The sequence below is a fragment of the Patagioenas fasciata genome, chromosome 16, assembly GCF_037038585.1.
Source record: "Patagioenas fasciata isolate bPatFas1 chromosome 16, bPatFas1.hap1, whole genome shotgun sequence".
In the NCBI taxonomy this organism is placed as follows: domain Eukaryota; kingdom Metazoa; phylum Chordata; class Aves; order Columbiformes; family Columbidae; genus Patagioenas; species Patagioenas fasciata.
In genome coordinates, this window is record NC_092535.1 from 2,689,380 (window position 1) to 2,710,754 (window position 21,375).

At 42.0% G+C, this 21,375-nt stretch overlaps 1 protein-coding gene across 10 annotated transcripts in view; it reads left to right on the forward strand.

Annotated features, from left to right (window-relative positions):
* PTPRT (protein tyrosine phosphatase receptor type T) overlaps positions 1 to 21,375 on the forward strand; it is a 382,611-nt gene that overhangs the window by 313,349 nt on the left and 47,887 nt on the right. The window contains exons 15-19 of one of the 10 annotated variants that reach the window (XM_065850187.2): positions 43 to 72; positions 9,354 to 9,401; positions 11,574 to 11,722; positions 17,121 to 17,198; positions 17,398 to 17,433. In XM_065850187.2, the coding sequence (XP_065706259.2) occupies positions 43 to 72; positions 9,354 to 9,401; positions 11,574 to 11,722; positions 17,121 to 17,198; positions 17,398 to 17,433 (341 nt within the window). Of the gene's footprint in view, positions 1 to 42; positions 73 to 9,353; positions 9,402 to 11,573; positions 11,723 to 17,120; positions 17,199 to 17,397; positions 17,446 to 21,375 lie in introns of all 10 variants that reach the window. The other 9 variants (XM_071815729.1, XM_071815728.1, XM_071815733.1 and 6 more) reach the window with 9 other exon arrangements.

Sequence of the window (21,375 nt, forward strand, 5' to 3'; positions counted from 1 at the left end):
CTTTTGGATATTCTGTTCATCTGACTGGCCATCGATATTTAGAAGAAATGCGTATTCCTACTCCTATTACTTGTAAGTACTTGGTTGGACGTGATGTTTCTTGAGTGTGCGCACCCTGTGGTAATTTAGTGCTTTGTTGTATCATTTTCTTTTACCACTTTTTTTTTTTTTCCCATTTATCCTTGTCTTTCCAGCAGCGTGTGTTTTATTTTCTCACTTTCACGCTGTTATGTTTTCCCTGTTTTACCGTTCCACCTGTAACTGTGCCTGCAAACACGTAAGTGCCCACAGCTATGTTGGTTATGGTTTACAGTTCTTCAAATGCTAATGGACAAATACAGAGTGTTTCAACTGCACCTTTTTTAATTGTCCATCATATTTAGCCAGACTGCAGGGAAATTCATACCTGGAAGTTATTGTTGGGAATTTCTCAGCCGTTGGCTATAAGCTCTTTTAAAAATGTAAGTTTCCTGACGACTGGGACTTGACATTTTCTCAGCAAACAACCCTGTTCCTGGAGTTGCCAGGTTCCAAGTGTCAGTTTAGACTGTTGGATGATGAAGTGGTTTGACTGTTCAGATCTAAATCACCTGTCCAGCCCTAATGACAATGCTGCATAATTAAGGCAGTTGTTAAAGCACATGAAAATGCTTCACACATCAGTACTTCCAGAGCCATCTGTTGTCTAAAGATTGAGAGGCTGGAAAGTAATCGAGGCCAAGCTGTTTCTGCCATGAAAATGGTTGTCTGAGGATCAGGAGGTGGAGAGGAACTGGATCAATGATCTGAGGAAAGAGTCCTGGAGAGTTGAGTTGGATGCCTTTGCTGCCACCAGAGGGCTGGGAGGGATGGAGAAGGCAACTCTTACTACTAAACAGGTCTCCCCTCTCCATCTCTCAAAAGCAGCAGCCGTAGCGCTGACCTAGACCTTTCCCCCCAAATCAGCAACCTGCCTTCAGGGCTCTGACATCGACAAAGTTGTCAAAAGGGCCACCATCTGTCACCTCTCCCCCTCAATCTGCCGCCCCGGCATCCTCCTCCTTTGCCCGTACCATCTTTCACTTGATCTTGTGATTTTGTCCTGTGGACACGTCTGGAAGGTGTTTCGCAGGTCAGTGAAATGAGTGCATTAATGTTCTGCCATTGGAGTGGAACTTGACTTCTATTCCGTGTGGGTTGATTTACATCCAAGGAACAGGACAAAAGAGTTAAGTAGGAGGATCCCCACACACCACCTGTTGCAGTGATTTTGTTTCTCCGTGACCTATCAGAAAATAGTTGAAAGAGGAACTTTCCTCACTTGTGAAATGTGTGAAGAGCCTGAAGACACCGTGGTGAGCCTTGACTTAGCCCAGTTATGTAATTGTAAATGCAGAGTAACTCCATTTCCTCTAGACTTCACACTGGTTCACCAAGGATGGAATTTGACCTTGAGGAGTCAGATTTCGAGACAAGTTTAACCAAGTGTTAGAGTAGGGGATGGTTTTAACACTACGGTACTACTAGCTGGCTGCCTTTCTTGCAACAACATTTTCTCTTCTGCACATTGCTCTTTAGCTTTGGTGAAGTGTCCCTCGCACAGTTCTACTGTTTTGGTTTCCATACAACCAGTCAGCACCATTGCCTGAAAAGTTCAGTCCCCAGTTTTCCATTATAATTTTTTCTTCTCCCAGCAAGTAGTATGGGGTCAGGGTGTTCTCTGTTTTATTTTATCTTTGAGATTTGCCTGTTTAAAAAGATGAATCAAGTTCTGAGCCCCATGTGACCCCTTTTTACAACTGCACAACATTGCTTTAAGCAGTCAGCTGAGGATTACTCTGCTACAGAGAAAGCAGGGGTATCGCTAAGTGATTTCCTTGCAGTTTGTAATGGCTTCTGTGCACCAATATACTAGAACTTTTTTTGTCTCAGGGAGCAGGAGAGCGACTCAGGAAAAGTAAAGAGACAAACCCCTGGAGGTCACCCAAGCCTGAGGCTGCAATGAGCTTCAGCTGTAGCAGAAACAAGTGCTTTAATAGGATGTAATAAGGCAGATGTGCACCATGCAGCGTATCACAACAGGGAAAAGCCAGAGGTATCATCAGGCAAGCTGATGTGTTCCTAGCACCCCACTGAAGCACTCAGTGGAGATTTGAGCTCAGGATGCAGAAATCATACAATATATCTCCCTAGTACTGCACGCAACGTTTTTTGCAGAGAGCTCATTCTTAGCTCGGTGCTGCTGCTGTCCCAGGTACCACATCAAGCATGAGCTCTGCCAGCTGGAGCATCACTACGGCAGAGGTAACACCTAAATAGTCATCACACAATAAACACTTCCGTCATCAGGCTGTGCCTGTCAGCAGGTGGTTTCTGAGTGATGTTTGACCTGTTCTCTGGTCTGGCAAAATCAAGCTCTGTGTTTGTTTTTTTTATTTTTCCCTGGAAACGAGGGATGTTCCAGTAGTGAGGGAAGAAAGCAAGAGAATCCCTGAAGGAGCACATGATGGAGTTTTATTGAGTTTCGTGTTTGAAGTTTCACATGAAATAGGAAGTTTCATTATGATTGCAGATGAAAATCTTAAATCGCATAGGACTGTGTAATTCTTAGCCAAAGCTGATAGAAACTGCTACAGCCTCTTCTGAGCAGAGAGGTTTGATTTAAGTTTATTTGAAATGTTGTGAAAAACAGCAGTATGTGTATATATAGATTTTTTAAATAGAATTGTTTCCATGCTAGGACCTCTTATAAATGTTTTTGTCCTGAAGCAAAATTCAGTTGAATGAGTTACCAGTATTGAAAAGCAGGTTTTCAAATAGATCTGCTGGCAGACCTTTAAATACATATGGACTACATCTGCTTTATTTTCAGTCTCCGTTTCTGGACTTCAAAGTTGTGCTGCTTAGAGTAATTCTTGTCTGCTTTGAGGTAATTCCCCTCAACCCTTTGTCATCTGCTTTACTGGAATTTCTTCTTGCTAGGGACCAGAGTCTCCAACCCTAACTCTTTTAAACAGTTCTTAATGATAAGTCTATTAAAGTTAAGAGAGACTTCTGAGTACCTGATATTTGCACAGTCAGGATATAAGCGCTGCGGTGGTCTCTGGACTGGAGTTCTGCCTTCAGCCCGCCCTGTGTTCTGCTGTTCTCCAGGACTGCCAAATCTGATTCTGGAAGATGGTTGAGTTCCTGCAGCTTTGGTGAAACCCATCAAAAATATTTAGCTACTTTGTGCATACTGGGTAAAGAGTTGTGAGATTTTTGTATAGCAACGCTTCGTTAAAAACTTGCCATAAAACACAGGAAGAGATATTGTTGTGGCTGAAAGAGAAGGCTGTAAAGATCTTTAACACAGTTTAAGTGGAAATACAAACCCAGGAGGCCTCTATTCCTCATTTGCTAAGTCACAGTACAGGACTGACATAGTTTTGCATACTTCCATTTACCCTTCAGTAAAAGTTAGTTGCTTACAACTTGAGATCCTTGGGCAGAACTTGGCTTTGTGATGGGAAGAGAGGGATGTGGAATTAGGAGTCCCTGTCCTGGTGCATTCATTTGCGTTGCTGCAGAGTGATGCATGAACCTTTTCAGAGGAGTTACTCTGTATTTACACCAATATAAATGTTGTCTAGGGTTCGTACAGAATTGCTAGCTCTATTATGTTGCATTTAAGTTTAATGCATTGTCAGGCACATTGCAGCCCATCCACGTCTGAAAGGTTTTCTTTTCCCAGCTGAAGCTGTAAAACACAGACAGCAATTCATCTGGTTTAAAGGAGGTTTTGCGTTAAATGACAGACAGCTCTTTCGCAACAGTATTTTCAGCTGCAGCAGCCCATATCAAGGTTTTATTGTTTCCTCATCAGGAAAAGGAATGGAGATGTTTTCTGTGTGTGGGCTGGAGTTTTTTGGTTTGTTTCTTTCTCCTGAGTTGGGTGACAGTTACGGAATGAAATTTAATCAAGAGTGATATCAGACCAGAGAAGTATTTCTGGAAATACAAAGATTCATGTACATGTTACAAACAGTGTAATGTTACTTATAAGAAAAGGGCACTCGATGGCCAATATGGTTTTTTTTGCCTTTCTCCTGAACTGGCCACAGGACTTGACTGCAGTAGAGGAAGCTCCTTCAACTCCTATTGTATTTTCTTACCAATTTTAATTGTTCTGGTGGTTTCAGCCAGCAGTTTCATGGGAGATTTTCCGCCGAAGGTATTAAGCTAAATATTTACTTGCATTTTCTGAAATGGCAGAGTTTGTGCTGAGTTTATTTCCACCATCTGTGGGACATTTGAAAAGAAATAAAACATTGGTTTAGTTATGGGCATACCTCTCTATAGCCACATATATACCTAAATATCTCTATATAGTTCCATGGATGGTGTGAATGGTGGGATCTGCCTGCACAGGTTAAATCAGAATTTTAAGAAGAACCTGGTTTTCTCGTTAGATGCTGGAAAAACAGAAAGATGAAGAGGTGGCTATGCCAGTCGAAAGAGAGCAAATTAAAAATAAATAAATAAAATCCAGAAAGTGAGATTCTATTTAGAACCCATCTGTGCGGTGATCGCCAGCCTAAACTGTGCAGAGGGCAGTGTTTACTGGTTGCATATAACAGCGTATACTTACACTATATGGCTCTTACATGCACTTATCTTGTCCTAAAGTTCATATGGTTGTGAGTAAATGTCCTCCACAAATAGTGATTAATTTGATCAAGTAAAGCTTAGAGAGGGCAGCCCTACATTTTTCAAGACCCTATATTTGTATACACACAGCACAAAATATTCAGAGCATCTTTTGACATATATCTACATTATATCGCTTTCTCATGCCCAGTAATGCTTGCTTTTTAACCCCAAGTGGTGCAGCTGGTCCTCACTCTTCACTTTGCCTCGACTCCGGTGAATTCTCTCTGCTCCTGCAGTAACCTGCACTCACTTCAGCTTCACCATGGCAGGCGTGAAAAAAGTGCAAGTGAAGCTGTCTCTGTGCTTGCCTGTTAGTGGGGGATCTGCCCTTATAGTGGCTGTAAGAAGCAGTAAACTGCCTGTGTGTTTAGACCAGAGGATATTTCCCGGCTCTGCTGAGGTTACGGGTTGCACAAAGGGAGTAGGGGATGAACTGCAGTGACGAGTGGACCCATTGGAGCACAGGGAACCAGAAGGCTGCACTGCTTTTAACTCTTATTCCTCTTGTTCAAAGATGTCCAGCGACCGAGATTTCGCAGCCTCCCTGCCTGGTCAGCTTGAGAGATCAGCAGTCTCTACTGCATATTGTTTTCCCAAAGTTTAAAATGAGCTGTGCTTTCTGTAGCTTCGCGCCATAACTTTTTTCTCAGCCCCTGTAGACAGGGAGAACAGCTTCCCATGTGATGTCGTTTCATATTTTTGAAGAGTTATCAGCCCTATTTGATTGTCTTTTCTCTATATTTAGAGGACGCTATTTCATGTGTCCTTTGCTTATAGGTTGTTTTCCAGATTCCCCTGTCTTGTTCTGCCTTTGTACGTGTCCCTTTGGCACACATCTTATTTGAAGTGCACGATTGCAGCAGAGACCTTACCGATCCTTGGTCAGAGCAAAAGGATTACTGTGTCTTGCAGACCATAGCATGATGTATAATCCCTCGCTTATTTTTACACCAGCATGAAACTGTTCTTGTAATCTACTACAGATCTAGAGGACAGCGATCCTTTTCAACAGAACTGCTATTTAACCAGTGCTCCCTGCTGGGTATTTGCATGGCAGATCGCTGCCTGCCTCAAACTTGTGCAGATTTCATCATAAATAACATGTTAAATAAGTTCAGTGGCTGAGCGCTAGATTAAAGTGGACAGAGGAGTTCCCGGAGCCAGGGGAACCCGAGCAAGAGCAGAGAGACCTGCCAGGAGCCGGCAGTGGTTGCTAGTGAGGCTGATGTGTTTGGGCTTTGCCAGGAGCAACCACGGGAGATCTGAATGTCTATGCAGAGTGCAAGTCAACAGGATGTGATGTGGCAGCCAGGGCATGGATTACAACCATGGACTTCAAGAGAGTTGACTTTGTCATCTTCAAGGTCCTACTTGAAGGAATCCCGTGGGTTAGGGCTCTAGAAAGTAGGGGAGCCCAAGGGAGTTGGTTAATAATCAACCATCACTTCCTCCAAGCTCATAATTCATGGACCCTTATGAGCAAGAAATCAAGCAAAGGGAGCAGGAGACCTGCATGGATGAGCAATGAGCTTCTGGAAAATTCAAATGCAAGAAGGAAGTTTATGGAATGTGGAAAAAGGGGCAGGCCACTTGGAAGGAATGTGGGAATGTTGTTAGAGTATGCAGGGATGTGGTGAGGAAGGCTAAGGTCCACTTGGAATTAAATCTGTCCAGGGATGTCAAGGACAGCAAGAAGGACTTCTTCAAGTACATCAGTAGTAAAAAGAAGACCAGAGAAAATGCAAGCCACTGCTGAATGAGGTGGGTGTCCTGGCAACAGAGAAGGTGGAGTTACTGGATGCTGCCTTTGCTTCTTTCTTTACTGCTAAGGCTGGCCCTAAGGAATCCCAGACCCTGGAGGTAAGAGAGAAAGTCTGGAGAAAGGTAGATGTTCCATTGGTTGAGGAGGATCAGGTTAGAGATCATTTTGACAACTGGACATCCACAAATCCCTGATGGGATGCACCCATGAGTGCTGAGGGAGCTTGCAGATGTTATTGCTAAGCGACTCTTCATCATCTTTGAAAAGTCATGGAGAACAGGAGAGGTGCCTGCGGACTGGAGGAAAGCCAGCATCACTCCAGTCTTTGAAAAGGGCAAGAAGGATGATTCAGGAAACTGCAGGCCAGTCAGCCTCACCTCCGTCCCTGGAAAGGTGATGGAACAACTCATTCTGGATGCCATCTCTAAGGATGTAGAAGAAAAGAAGGCTATCAGGAGTAGTCATCAGGGATTCACCCAAGCGAAATCATGTTTGACCAACCTGATAGCCCTCTATGATGGTATGAATGGCTGGGTAGATGAGGAGAGAGTGGTGGATTTTGCCTGCCTTGACTTCAGCAAGGCTTTTGACACTGTCTCCCGTAACTTCCTCTTAGGTAAGCTCAGGAAGTGTGGGTTGGATGAGTGGATGATGAGATGGATTGAGAACTGGCTGGATGGCAGAGCTCAGAGGGTTGTGATCAACGATGCAGAGTCTAGTTGGAGGCCTGTAGTTAGTGGGGTTCCCCAGGGGTCAGTATTGGGTCCAGTCTTATTCAACCTGTTCATCAATGACGTGGATGGAGGGACTGAATGCACCCTCAGCAAGTTTGCTGATGATAGAAAACTAGGAGGAAAGGTTTGTACACCAGAAGGCTGTGTGAGATCTGGACAGGCTGGAGAGTTGGGCTGAGATGAACCTAATGAAGTTCAACAAAGGCAAGTGTAGGGTTCTGCACCTGGGGAGGAATAACTCCATGCACAGGTTAGGGGTTGACCCACTGGAAAGCAGCATTGCAGAGAAGGACGCAGGAGTTCTGGTGGACAACAGGTTGACCATGAACCAGCCATCTGCCCTGTGGCCAAGAAGGTCAATGGTACCTGGGGTGGATTAGGGAAAGTGTGACCAGTGGGTTGGACTAGATGATCTCCAGAGGTCCTTTCCAACACCAACCAGTCTGTGATTCTGTAATATGCGTACTCCTAGTTGGCTGCTGTGCAGAAATATCTAAAAGCAATTGTATTGTGTAGCTTTCTTAAATTGCTTATTGAAAGTGAGGGCAATATGCAATTCTTGTCTGTAGGAGGAAATTTCATGTTTAACTTACGTGATCTATACCAGTGTCTAAATTACCTGTGCATGCAAATCTACATTGTAGTATATATAATCCATCCTTGTGAAACATCTAAAATTAAATCTGTCAACCTACATGTACAAGAGCTCTTTAGGAGTGGCAGTTACAGATTTTAACATTCATGCATATAAAATTGATATAAAAAGTTAGACTTTGCAAGCTGCTCTTAAAAAATAATCCCTGAAGTTTATCCAAACCTCTGCAGAACAGGAGTCTGATCCTGGAGATACCTCGAACTGAAAATATTGCTTGAGCTTTCTGATTAATTCCCATGGCAGTAAGTGCTTTGTACTTGATACTAAGTTTGCATTCCTTGACTGTTAAACCGGAACTCCCACAATTTTAATATAGTGCTTCAGCATTTTATATCTGTTCTCTGATCGCAGTGGAAGTTTCAAAAATAGCTGAATCAAATCCCCATGATTTGTTTTCAAAATTCGGACTAAGTTTAGGTTCACTGCCAACAGCATTTATCCTTGCTTTAGTTGGATCAACTTCAACTGCCTGATTATACAGCTAGTCTCATTTTTTTATTCTACTTTGTGCATCTTTCTGTCTCATCCCTCCTGTGTGTGTATTGCACCTGTAAACATCACCTCTTCATTTCCAAACCTTCTTGAACTGAAAAGAGCAACCCACTAACCCCACCCATAGACTCCTGTTTTCTCCTTGGCACATTTTCCTTGCACTTAAAGGTAAAATGGCCGTTAATATCACTTTATTCACATTTTGACATTTCAACCTCTTCACCCTGTGTTGATTGTATCAGACCCTTCTTCCAAATATCTGCCCAGTCCTTTATTTCTTCCCCTTTTCAACTGCATAATGCATGAGTTGGAAAATGTTTTTCCGGTGTCAGGCTGTACTGGGTCTGGTCTGTGATTGACACTAATGCCCCGATCACAGTTTCATCTGGGTGTTGCAGTTGTTGTCCGTAGGGAAGGCTGGTCTCTCAGGAGAGCAAGAGCCGTGTCACTGATGCAGCTTGTCAGTGATTCACAGAGATCTCTTGAAGTGCCCTATTTTAGGAAACAGCATTTCCAGATAAATGCTTTTCCAATTCCAAAGGCATCTTGACATGCTGGGAATTAAACCTCTACCTAGCTGTGGGTTTAAGTCACATCCCTAGCATTCTAGAAAGTGCGAGTCATTTGATTTTATAATCCTTTCTATGAATTATAACGATGGTAAGGACCAAATAGGCTTAGTCCTGTGCTGCCACTCTATCCAGACACATAACAGAGGCAGAAAAGGCGCATTTAGAAGCCAAGAGCCCCTTGATGTGTCTGGCAAGCTTGGCTCTGAAATCTTCAAAAGAGATCTGTCTTCCTTTTCCCTCTAAATTTAGACGAAGAATTTTTACATTCCTCGAATAGAGAGGGAGAAAGGTGGAAGCTGATAACACACTGTTGAAAGAAAATTGCAGCGTTTTCAGATGCAGAACAATTTTCTGTGTGGCTTCTCTCTGAACCTGCGTAAGCGGTAGCTGGTCCACCTGCGAGCAGCCTGCTTTGTGTGTGCGAGTTAGGTTGAGAACTTTAAACTCATGTCACCTTTTCTTTTTAGGCATTCAAGCCAGTGTTTTAGGGGCCTCTCTGTCTTCTACAGGACCAGGTAGAACTGCTTTGCATAGGGCTTTTGTAAGCAGGCCTTTGGGGACTAATGGGCTTGGGTTTGGGGTTATTTTTTCCTGCCTAGCACATGCAGAAATGTTATTGCTCCTTCACTGAAAGAGAAAACGGGTTTGCCAGTTCTGGCTCTTTGTAGCTTGTTGGCATCTCTGAAAAGATACCAGGCAATGGGACTTACGGATAATTATTGCCACAAATAATTTAATCTGGATTTAATAAGGAATTCACCCTCTTTGACTCACCGTTTTTAAACATCAGGAGTGGTTGTCTGTAATGGCTCACCCCAGCAGTCCAGAGTGCTTGTTATTAAGGACTTCTGCATTTTGGATTAGTGTTTCCCACTGAGAAATTGTAATTCCTGTTGCCAGAGAATGCACATAGGCATGTATGATTAGCAAACCTAAAGGATTAAAATAACCGCATAGCAGGGTTAATAAACTACAAGACTATTATTGTTACCTCAGGTACCACAGCACAAAAAATGGGGGCTCCAACAGCTGTGGCTCATAGTTAATAAATCTGACTGTGCTAACATTGCTGAACACTGGAAGCAAAGCTTTTAACATCATTAAATGCCAGCTTTTTGCTTCATCGCTCAAGGACAGTTCCTCTGTTTGCATCTTCATCTGCAGAAGTGGATACACCATGGAGATTCTGCGGGATCTAAACATGCACTCTGCAATTACACACCCAATTCTGACAGCTATGGGTTTGAACTGAAACCACTAACTGTAAAAGGCTGAACCTAAACTGGGTGAGCAGATGAAACAGATGTGTTTGTTCAAATGTTTGCAGCAAACATTGGACATTTCTCCATAAATCTGTGCTCTCCTGGTCTGAATTATCAGTTTGCCTTAAAAAGGCATTTTCCACAGACATAAGCAAAGGTTGAAGTTGTCTTTGACCCTTCCTTGCAAATGAGTGTAACTGGCCTGGCTACCCATCTTGTGAAGGGCCAGGGCTCAACTGTGCACTTGAACTTGCTTGTAAATGCCACTCTGACATGTACGGTGAATAAATAAAGCCGATTGGAATATGTTGCAAGGAATATCCTTCTAAGAATCTAATGAAGTTTAAAAGATGGGTAGCACTTATCATAAGCATGTTGTTTTAGTGAAGAAAAACCTCTTTGCAAAATGATTTAGTTGTTAGGATTTTCATTTTTTTTTTCTATGAGTTAGAGGAAAAAAGAAAAGCTCTTTCTTACAGTAATCTGGTTTTCTCCCTTTTATTTTGTTTTCCTATCTACCGAACTCGTGTAAGCAAAGTTCTTTGCCAGTGCTAGGGATTTGTGTGATATTTTTTCAAGGTGCGGGTTGTAGAATGTCACGCATTCATTTTTAAAGAGTTTTGCTCTCTGGTATGAATGAAGGACAGGGCAGTCAAATGTCAATGAAAGCTTAGCAGCTCACTTCCCCCGCTTCTCTCCATTTTCTTATTAGCTGTGTTTGCAAAAGAGGAGCCTCTTTGTGTTCTTGGCTTTGTTAGTCTGTTCAGAGCAGGGGGTGTTTTTTGCTTTTTCCAGACGTCTCCTCAAAATAAGACTCATTTTCCCAGAGCAAGAGGCGTATTTGGACATTTCTAAAAGAACTTTAACCTTTAATTCGCCCCACCCCTCGCTGACTGTTGATCCTCAGTGCGGTTTGGGTGTGATGTAAAATTCAGCAGATGCTGCTGCCCTTCTTTCTCTGCTTGGGGACAGGGCAGAGCTCCTGGTCCAGGTCGCACTCAAAGCAAAGCCCTGGTGCAGGTGTCCCTGTGGGATGGATCCAGATGTCCCATTGACCTCCCAGAGAGCTGTTCTGGTCGCTGCCCTCATCCCGTGCCCTCTGCTCATCCACCCGCTCCAGGGGCTTCACCTTTGCCACCCTCTTCAAGGAGGATGTGGCACTCCTACTGCTGGGGTGATGCAGGTTTGTGCACGATAGGTTACTGGGAGGGACAGCTAAGCTCCAAGGACTGGTATCACTATATTTATTGTGCTCCACAAGAGTTATATTAAAAAGTTGTGGGGTTTCCTCTCGTGCGGTTTGCCACATGCCCTGCATGTCTGACCAAGTGGCATGATCGTGGGTGTCGAAATATTTTCTTACTGTTTTGTTTTTATTGAGGGAAAACTGACCTTGATTTCTCCCCTCTTCAAAATGCCCTGAAGGAAGCTGGCCAAGAAGCAGAAGGAGACTCAGACCAGCACGCAGAGGGAGATGGGTCCCGTGGCTACTTCTGACAAGACCTCTACCAAACTCAGTGCCGTTCACAATGAAGAAGCTTTTTCTTCCAGCTGCCAAGATGTGAATGGATTCAGTAAGTTTAACTTGCTTGCGATGGATATGTCCCCCTTGGAGAGCTCTAGGTTCTTAAAAGGACCTATTCCCATGGGCACGGTATAGAGGAGCTGGGAATGACAGTGATAGCGATCATTGCAAAAGCTCAATAGAAACCAGTTGTCTGAAACGTCTCTGACATTGTCCCTATTTTAACTGTCAGATAGGTGTAGAGCATTCATTCTGACTCTAAATCTACTGAGAATAATTTATGAAATCTATTCTAATAACTACATCAGACAGCCAAAGAGGCACGTTTATTTATTCTTCAGAAATATTTCTTGCTTTGTGAGTAGAAGAGTTGAATCAAATCACTTAGCTGACTTGTAGGATGAAATAACATCTTCTGTATGAAATTGTTATGAAAGCAAGCATGGTCTTTGGTTAGAGAACTGGAATGGAAAGACAGCATTTCTTCTTTTGTCTGTGTCCTCTGTTTATTCCTCACACGGGTTCAGTAAAACTAATCTTAGTTAATATTTGTAAACCACTCAGATCTCTGTAGCTGGAAGAGTTTTGTGGGTAAAGTAACACAAATTGGTACCTTAGCCTCACTAGATCCAGACGGAGTGCATGGGGGATTGCATGGTGGATTTGTAAACTTTTCATCTTAAATAAATTTTAACTTAGACACTATGGGAATGTCACTCCTTCTTTTGACACTTAGCTTGGTAGCTTGAACAGGGAGCAGCTCTGAAACACAAGTACGCACTAAAACTCTTCTTGTCTTTCTCAAACCTCTTTAGTGAAGGGGTTGATTTTCTGCTAATTACTAGCATGGAAGTACTTCTGGTACCAAAAGCGCTTTATCACTGAAACCATTGTAATCTCAGATTGAGTGGGACAGGCTGAGTGAATAATTCTTTTCCCTCTATCTGTAGGTCCTGTCAAATTCCATCTGCATGTGTTGCTGCTGCCACTCCATGTAACGTACCTGTGAGATGGATGAATAGGTGTTGGGGACTGTCAGGGCTAGCTGGGAACACTTCTCTCTGATATTAAATTGGCTTGAGTCAAGATCTAATTTTCTCAGGCGCTGCGTAGCTCTGTCTCCTAAAGAGACAGCAAGAGTTGTCAGTGGTTCATATCTTAGAAAGACAGGATGGCAGAGGATAGCACTGTGACAGACGTCCTAGAAACAGCAAAGGTAGTTTGTTTAAACTGTATGGGGAGAACGAAATGTTTAACGCTTTCTTCAGAATTTGGGTTTTTAAAAGCGTTGTTGTTGTTGTTTTTCCGACCATAAAATAAGAGGAGAGAGATGAGCCTGTAACGTGACTTCATTTTTTTTACTTGGTATTTTGGGAGACTAATTAAAACAGCTGAGTCATTTACTTGGAATGGCAACTATAGAAAATGTGTTGTATCTAATTTTGTAAAAAAGCATCCCTCCAGGTTTTCATTTTCTTTTAATCAGTTAGTCCTTTGCTTGTCTGACATCGCTGCAGATTTTATCACTACTTCTGTCTGTAACACAGCCTGAGTCAAGTAACTGGTTGATTCTTTTCTTATTTTCCCTTTTAAATCCATGCAAAACAATTACCGGTAAGCCTTCATGATTTCTCCAATTCTTTTACTGCCAGGTCCAGGATGTTGAGGTGTTGGAGGTAAGTTCTGTTCTGTGCACTAGCGTGCACGTGCTTGTACAGGAATCATATGGGCAAAAATACTTTATAATTAAAAAGTTGCCTTAATAGAGTTTAATACTTTCTATACAGGCCCACTCTAACTTTTGAATAACATAGTAGGATTACTTCTTAACCTTCCTGCTACCTAGTAGAGTTTCACAGGGGGTTATCCATCCAAGCTTTTGAAACCAGCTCCCTGTCTTAAACCACAGTCAGATTTTTTTCTTAAATTGTCCTTTTGCCTCCCAACAGAAAACAGCATTTGCAGGTGTCTCGTGGTAGGTGGTCATCCTCTCCACCTTGACCTTCAGTCATAGGACACCAAGTTGGCTGTAGTGGAGGCATGGAAATACCCCTCTACTTTCTGAAGAAAGTCCACCAAGAGAAGCTGAGTGTTTTCAATCCAATATAACCTTGCTAGCTCACAAAAGCAATGAAATACAACTTGTTAAGTAGAAAACCTCACAATTATTGAACGACTTGCAAACAAGTTTATCTCCAGATGACAGCGTCCTTGCAGGGAACATGTCCTTCCTTCCAGTCCTAATCGTTTTAATGACTTTTCAGACAGAACAAATTCCGTGAGTCCCTATAGAAGCTTTTTTATTCCCATAGTCACTCCTGGTTCTCAGCCCCTCTTTTAGTGAGGGGACACGACCCAAGTGCTTTTTAGACGCAACTTTGAAGAATGTATGCGGTGAAATCTCAGAGTGATTCTTTTACCACTAAGAGTTACCATCCTTTTGCCTCTGCAGATTTCTTTACCTACTCTACCTCAGTTTTTTAGGGGAAAATTCTTATATTTTCAACATAAACTCATGCAGATGGTGTGATCCATAAAGTCCTACTGTTTATATGCAACTGAGTCCGTTGTTGAGGCCAGTGCAGTGCTCAGGAGCACACAGTCCTGTTGGGCATCTGTACCTTTGAATTTTATCATTTGGCAAAGGTGTCCAGTATCAAATGTAATTATATTCTGGAAGTCCTGTGCTGGAAAAGGGAGACTTCAGGCCTTGCTGAAAAGTGGAAAATAAACGGGTATTTATCTCTCCTGGCCCAAAGCAAAGCCCCTCATCACTCTCTTCATTCTACACCATTACTCATTTTTCAGGCAGAATTCTTACTGGTACACACAGGAGTTTAAATTGAAGAGATTTTGTGGACTCAGCGGCTGTCTCTGACACCATATGGACTCAGAATAGGTGATAGATTAGTCCATGGCAATTCCAGCTTAACGGTTTTACCCAGGGATTATATGGAGGTGAAGCAGGCTCATCATGGTTCTTCATTTTCTCAAATATCTTGTTTTTTAAAAAAATAAAATTACATCCTAAATCCACTGAAAGTAGATGATGGTACTTGCGGTGTTTGAGCCTTTTCCTCGATTTGCAGGAATGTTTGGAAAGCAGCAGTATTGTAGGTATGGACTCGGTGCAGGTTTATTGTGAAACGAGGTGACAAATTGAAGACACAGTGGGTCTAAAATCATCCACCAGCACCTGTGCACTGACCAGAAGGCTGTGCAAAGGGTTGTTATTGCACATAAGTTGTGTGCAGTTTGGCAGCCCATCCGTGCGATGGGTGAAGCAGCAGGATATCGCTTGAGAAGCGATGCACTAATGGTACGTCCCGCAAAAAGGAACGGCTCTTGTGGCTTTGCAGTGCTCAAATGCCATGGGTAGGGCTTGTCCAGGTCAATGTCATGTCACCAGCGTAACCACCTTGACATCCTTGAGGAGTTTCTGACAGGTTCTCTTTGATTCTGAAGATTTAATCTCTTAAAATGCAGCCAGTTTTACTAGAAACTGATTTATTGGGGTGTGCTTAACTTTTGTGACATCTCCGTTTGGGAGGAAATTGATTTCTGGACAACCTTCAGGAGTGAGACTCAGGCAGATGAGGTAGGTTGCTTTAATGTTACAGGCAGAAGTGGAATTTGCAGACAGTGTTTTTGGAAGCTGTAGGGAACTGAGTTTTCCATTAGCGAGCACTATTGTATAGTTACCAAGTTACTGTGCTTTTACTGGTGAGAATAAGGAGATAAAAGGAAGATGTAGGTAAGTGGCAGTCAGGGTATTTGGGATCATTTTTATTCAAGAACCATCTAAATTCACACATCTCCAGATCCTGCGTGTTGTGGTGAATGAAATGCAAATAATCTATAATTTACCTCCCTGTCTCAGAAATATGGTTCATTTCATAAACTTTGCTTGGCAACACTTCTAATCAAATTCAATGAAGTCAGGTGTGTATCTTCATTTCCTAAAATCATTAGCAGTTCCTGGAAAGGCAGTATGGACCAATGAATTCTTTTTGTACTCCTAGATTTCAGAAAAATCAAGTCCAGCTCCATGACCTGGCTGTTGACTTCCTCTCTGACCCTGGGCAAACAAATCACTCTTTTTAGACCTTATTTTATACATCTGCCAGAACAGCCATGTTCTAAGTACAGTAAGGGAGGGTCTGATTTAGGCTAACTAACACAGGGGAGAAAATATGAGGAGCCCCAAATGGGAGATACTTTATGGCTTGAAGGCAGCTGGGGCAGAACTCCAGCAGACTAAGCTATGAGAAATTTGATTATTTGGATGTGTTTTCAAGTGATGTAAGTCTGACAATACGGCAGGAGAATGCAGAACAAGAGGGAGTTTGTTTACTGGATGATTATGTACTGCTTAGAAGGTAATTCTGCAGTTTATGAAACTCCCCAGACTAGTGACTTCTTTGGTTCACTCCACAGAATAACTTGAAATTTTTAAGTGGTGTTTGCTCTAGAGATACAGAAATTGCTTCTGAAATTATTTTGATGTATACTGAATTTTATCTACTTCTATTAGATTATGGAGTAGTTTTTCCAGTGTTATATCTATTGTCATCAGGCTGATGTACTGAGATTTGTATTAGCTTGTTTCCCAACATTTTGAGGAGGTGGTAAATAAATGCCTGTAACTCTAAGAGTGAATGCAGAATGATAACAAAAGAATATGCCTTCAGGAATGATGGATTACCATAAAAACGTACCTGTATGCTATTGCAGATATAAACCAGCTGCATAAATTTACTATCAAGAAAAGAATCTACTGTGAAAATGTTGAGCCCTGTCCCCTTTCCATAAATATTTGAGTAACATGGCAATAATTTGTGGATTCTTGTCCAAAGAAAGCTAATGCTTTAATGGGAGAGAGCAGGGATACTTGTCCTGCTGAAAGAACCCAGCTCACAGGAGAAAGGATTATAGGATTTGCTATGAATACTTTTGGGTTGAAGAATAAGTCCTTTGTTATCTTGAATTGTTTTAACAAAAAATCATTTGCTGCCCTACCAATGTATTTTTGTGGTACTAGTGTACATTGTGTTTGAGCAGGCTTATTTTATAGTTAGTATTGCATTTGATTCTCTCTAGTTTGTATTTTGGGGGTCATTTTTGAAGATCTTTCACCTAGAGATAAAAACATAAATTTGTTCCTTTGGTTAAAAGAGTATAGTCCTATATGTGTATCCTGTGTAGGAACACGATGACTTAAAATAACTATAATAGTATATTTGGGACCTGAAGTATTTATATTAAAGAAAATCCATCATGATGACAATGTAATAAATGTAATGTGCATGTTGAGATGAAAAATATAATTCATTTCGATAAGCTTTATATATCCCATATTACTGTGTTCTTTGAGGAACATTCTCCCTGTTCTCTTTCTCTCTCTTAATATATGTCTAAAGTCTTTTCCTTATGTCTTTCCTACCTAGCATCACCCTCTCCTTGTTCATTTTCTGTCCAAAGCAAAACCCTTCAGAGCAAATCTTTGTTGAATTCCTACTACTCAGGTACTAGTGCCAGACTTTTCTTTCATTTCTAAATTTTCTTTGTTTTTGTACGTTTCCCAATATGACCTGTTGCCTGAATCTTCTGAGTGTGAGATACAGCTAACCTTGTTTTCATTTTTTTGTAACTTTTTTTCCTATTGATCTTCTGTTGATTTCCATTGATCCGTGTCGTGTGGGTGAACGGAATTCCATCTCAAAGTATCATCAGACACTGTTCCATCGACCACGCTGTTAGGTAAGAAGACAGGTATGGTGTACTGCACTTCGTTGGAGACCAAACACACTCATTGCAGCTTGAATATAACTTGGAGAGCACTGTTAATTGGGCTCCAAAATCATAATTAATCTTGTGGTCACGCATTATGTTAATTGGAAAGGCTTTTGTTTTACTCATACTATCTTATTGTTATTAATCAAGATATATATATATGTTTTAAAGGAAGGAACAGTTCAAAAATCAAGGTTTAGGAGTTCCACCAAGTATTTGTTGTTTCATTTGTGAATGGGATTTGACATTCTGGACCAAATTCCCACGTGCCGCCTCGCCTTTGGCTTAGTGTTGGCTCACGTAGGGGGCTGTGGCCGTGCAGCTGGCGTAGAACCATAAAATGTTTTGAGTTGGTAGAGACTTTTAAAGCTCCCCCAGTGCCCCCCCTGCCATGGGCAGGGACATCTTCACCAGCTCAGGTTGCTCAGAGCCCCGTCCAGCCTGGCCTGGGATGTCTCCAGGGATGGTTCAGCCACCACCTCTCTGTGCAACCTGAGCCAGGCTCTCACCACCCTCAGGGGCAACAATTTCTTCCTTATATCTAGCCAGAATCTCCCCTCTTTTAGTTTAAAACTACCACCCTCTGTCCTGTGAGTGAGGCTCAGCTACGTATGCCTCAAGGTTTGCAAATATACGTGAGGATTTGCATGTCCAAAGCAGGTGGGAGCTTACAGTTTTGGGCTCAACTACAAGTGTAAAGGTTATATGGAGAAATCAGAGGCCAGGTTTGGGCACATGGCCCTTCTTGTTCTATGTATGCTGAGAGATGGTGCTGAATATTCCAGCAGTTTGATATAGGTTTGAGAGGATAACAAAAAGGCAGGTTCTGAGAGGACGAGGCTATTCTCTGGCTGCTGGTAACTTCAGAAGGAGGTGTTAGTGCTCAGCATCTCTGAAAATTACTTTTGCTTGTTCAGATGACAAATAAAACACCCAGTGTGCAGCTCTTAGCTTTTTAAAAATAATACTTTTCTTTTGCAGTAAGTTAACAGAGACAGCGAAACTGGCAGAAACTGTTAGCTGATAAAATAAGTTATCCAGAGCCTTACGGAGGTGTACTCTTGAAAGTGAGTAATAACAGCCTAAAACTCCAGGCTCTCCCTGGAGGATGCTGCCTGCTTGTGGAATTTGAAGGTGGCAATTCCTCTGCTATGAATCAGAAAGATGATGTGTGGTTGATCAAGATCTAACCAGTGGTATTTATCAGACCTGTCATTTTGGATTATCTACAGTAAATGTTCACTTCCAGACGCAGTAATCTGCCGTGGCTTTAAACGTTACTCTGAGCATGTTGAAAGCCCACAATTAGACCAGGAAGAAATTACAACCGATCGCTTAAGTGCCTTGGCTTACAAACTAAAAACGAGGTGCAGAAGCTTGGAGGGACTGCCGCAATACACACATTTATCCCGCTATCTATCAAAACGCTGATGACAATGAAGGAGCCTTCTAACGAAATCCGTTTCCAGGAGGTTTGTTCTCGTTTCTCAGAGACTCAGTGTTATCAATAGAAAAGGTTGATTTATCTTTTGGCTGCACTTCAGAAACACGGTGCAGACCTGCAGCGTGCTGGAAGATGTCGAACTGCTTTCGGGCTGGTACTCGGCATCTGGGGAAACTGGACCCTCGTTTGAGGGAGCTATTTCCACCCTCTGTCCCAATAGTGAGAATTACACTGCGAACTGCACACTTTTTAATTCGAAGCTCAAGGAGCAATAGACAGATTCAATCTGTACTTCCCACAGGAAAGAAAGAGCTGGAAAAGTCCCCAAAACTTTCAAAATCCCAAATTTTATAGAGGAAAAAGAAGAAATAGGAACTAAACTGGTCTTGTGATATATTCAAAACTCTTTCAAACTTAGCTGCTACTAACTACTGTATCTGAGTAAGGATCAATATGCCTGTTTTACACATGGGAAATTAGGTACCGGGCACTTTGAAGACAGGATTTACAGAGACTGGTCACCCCCCAGCTCCATCTGAGTTTAACAGCCACAGTACTGTGAAACAGCTCTTAGCATGGAATAAATTTCTGTCTCATGACTTGAAGAAAATTAAGACCTTGGTGATCTGGCTTCCCAAACAGATTCACCAGACGTTGGATGTTGCTGTATGAGCAAAATAAGTTTAATTTTTGATGGTTATTAATATTCATTCCTGGGAAAGAAAAAGAGACCTTAAAAAGGGCATCAGTCATCCCACTAGCAATATTCATCTTTGGGCAGTACCTGCAGTTCAGTGCTGTTTGTTCCCATCTGTCATGCCCTCTGCTAATAAATGTTCCGTATCTGCAGTACTGGATGATTCCCTAGGCTTGGCCATGACATGATTTGTTGATAGTAAGATATAGGGGATTTTGGTTTTGCCTCTACCCTATCCCATGCTTGCTTAATACTGCTTTGTGTAATGCATGTTTTTAGCTCAATAATTTTCGCTTCCAGTTGTACACAATTCCGGATTTAAATGGTTGGCGTAGGCATCTTCATTAGAGAAGTGAATATTTAATACCAACAAATAAAGGAGGCGGATTTCCCTATTTTTAATAATTCAGTAAGGCCCATGTTGCCCTGTAAACCCTCAATGGGAGGTAGCACAACTTAGAGATTGTTTTTGGAGAGAATGTGCATGGCCAGTCGCTCTCCCAGATGTTCAGCAGATGTCATCAGGGCAGGCTCTTCAGGGAAACCAGCACATCCTTCCGTTGCATCCATTAACATCTCCCAACCGTCTGTAGGTACATTTACCTTTATTCTCATTTCAGCTACTCAAGATGATGTTAACAATGGAAGCTTGAAAATCAATTATTTGATCTGTTAGGTTGTATCTGTAGCTTCCCAGGCCATATCAACTTCTAAGGAGCTGTGGAAGAGGCTTTCATATCCCTTCACTGTGCTGATGCTGGCCATGGAGGTCCATGCCCTTGTAGGCTGTTACGTGAGCTGAATTTCTCTTGCGTTTCTTTCTGCCTGCAGATGATCAGATACCTTGGAAAACTCTTTCTTCCAGTCTTTAGTGGCTTCTAGTTTTGCGTGTTCTTTTGAAGATTCCCATAGTTTTTGAGCTGTAACTAATTAATTACTCTGTGAGGTGGGTAGATCTGACAGCCTCTTTTCACCAAGAGGCAAAGAGAGACTGGACTTGGTGAGGTCCACCGTGCATTTGAAGAGCTGCGCTGTTACACATGGACCAAGCAGCCCCAAGTCTTCACCCACCTCACCAAAGCATCTCCCTTACATCTTCAGGGGATTTTCTTCTATGCTAACTGATGAAAAACGTGGATGCAATATTTTCATAAGATTAGAATACACTTGGGAGGGTGTATTACCACGCAATTATTGAATATCTCTTTGGAATCTAGAGCAAATTATTTTCTCCAGCTTTTTTTTTCTCTTATTATGCACATGTGGCTTCTTCATAGCCTTTGAAATGAAAGACGCATCCTCCGCTCTCTGTCAAACCTAGTGTCAGAAAGCTTTTTGTTAAGTAACATGCCTTTTTATAACTCAGTTGATATCAGTAGACAAATGATGTTTTGACTTTGGTTTGCCACACCACTGTTTGTATTTTATATAGCATATTATAGCTGGATATTTATCATATAATAAAGCCTTGATGAACACAACAAAGCAAATTAATTTTACCAGTTTGCACCATCTCCCTAGTGTAAGGGGAAGAGGTATTAACCATGCTGTAGTCATCTTTGAAAGGTGTCAAATAATTGACAACCCTTACTCTAGAGCAGAATCTGGATATGTGTGTAATTAAATCCATCACAAACACCACTCAAAATATAATTTATTTTGTGCAAAGGATGTCTTATTGTGTTACACACTTGCCAAGGCTAAGAGAATACAAGTATAAACGGAGATGATAGGCCTGTCATTTCAGACACAGAAGGAATTTGTGGAT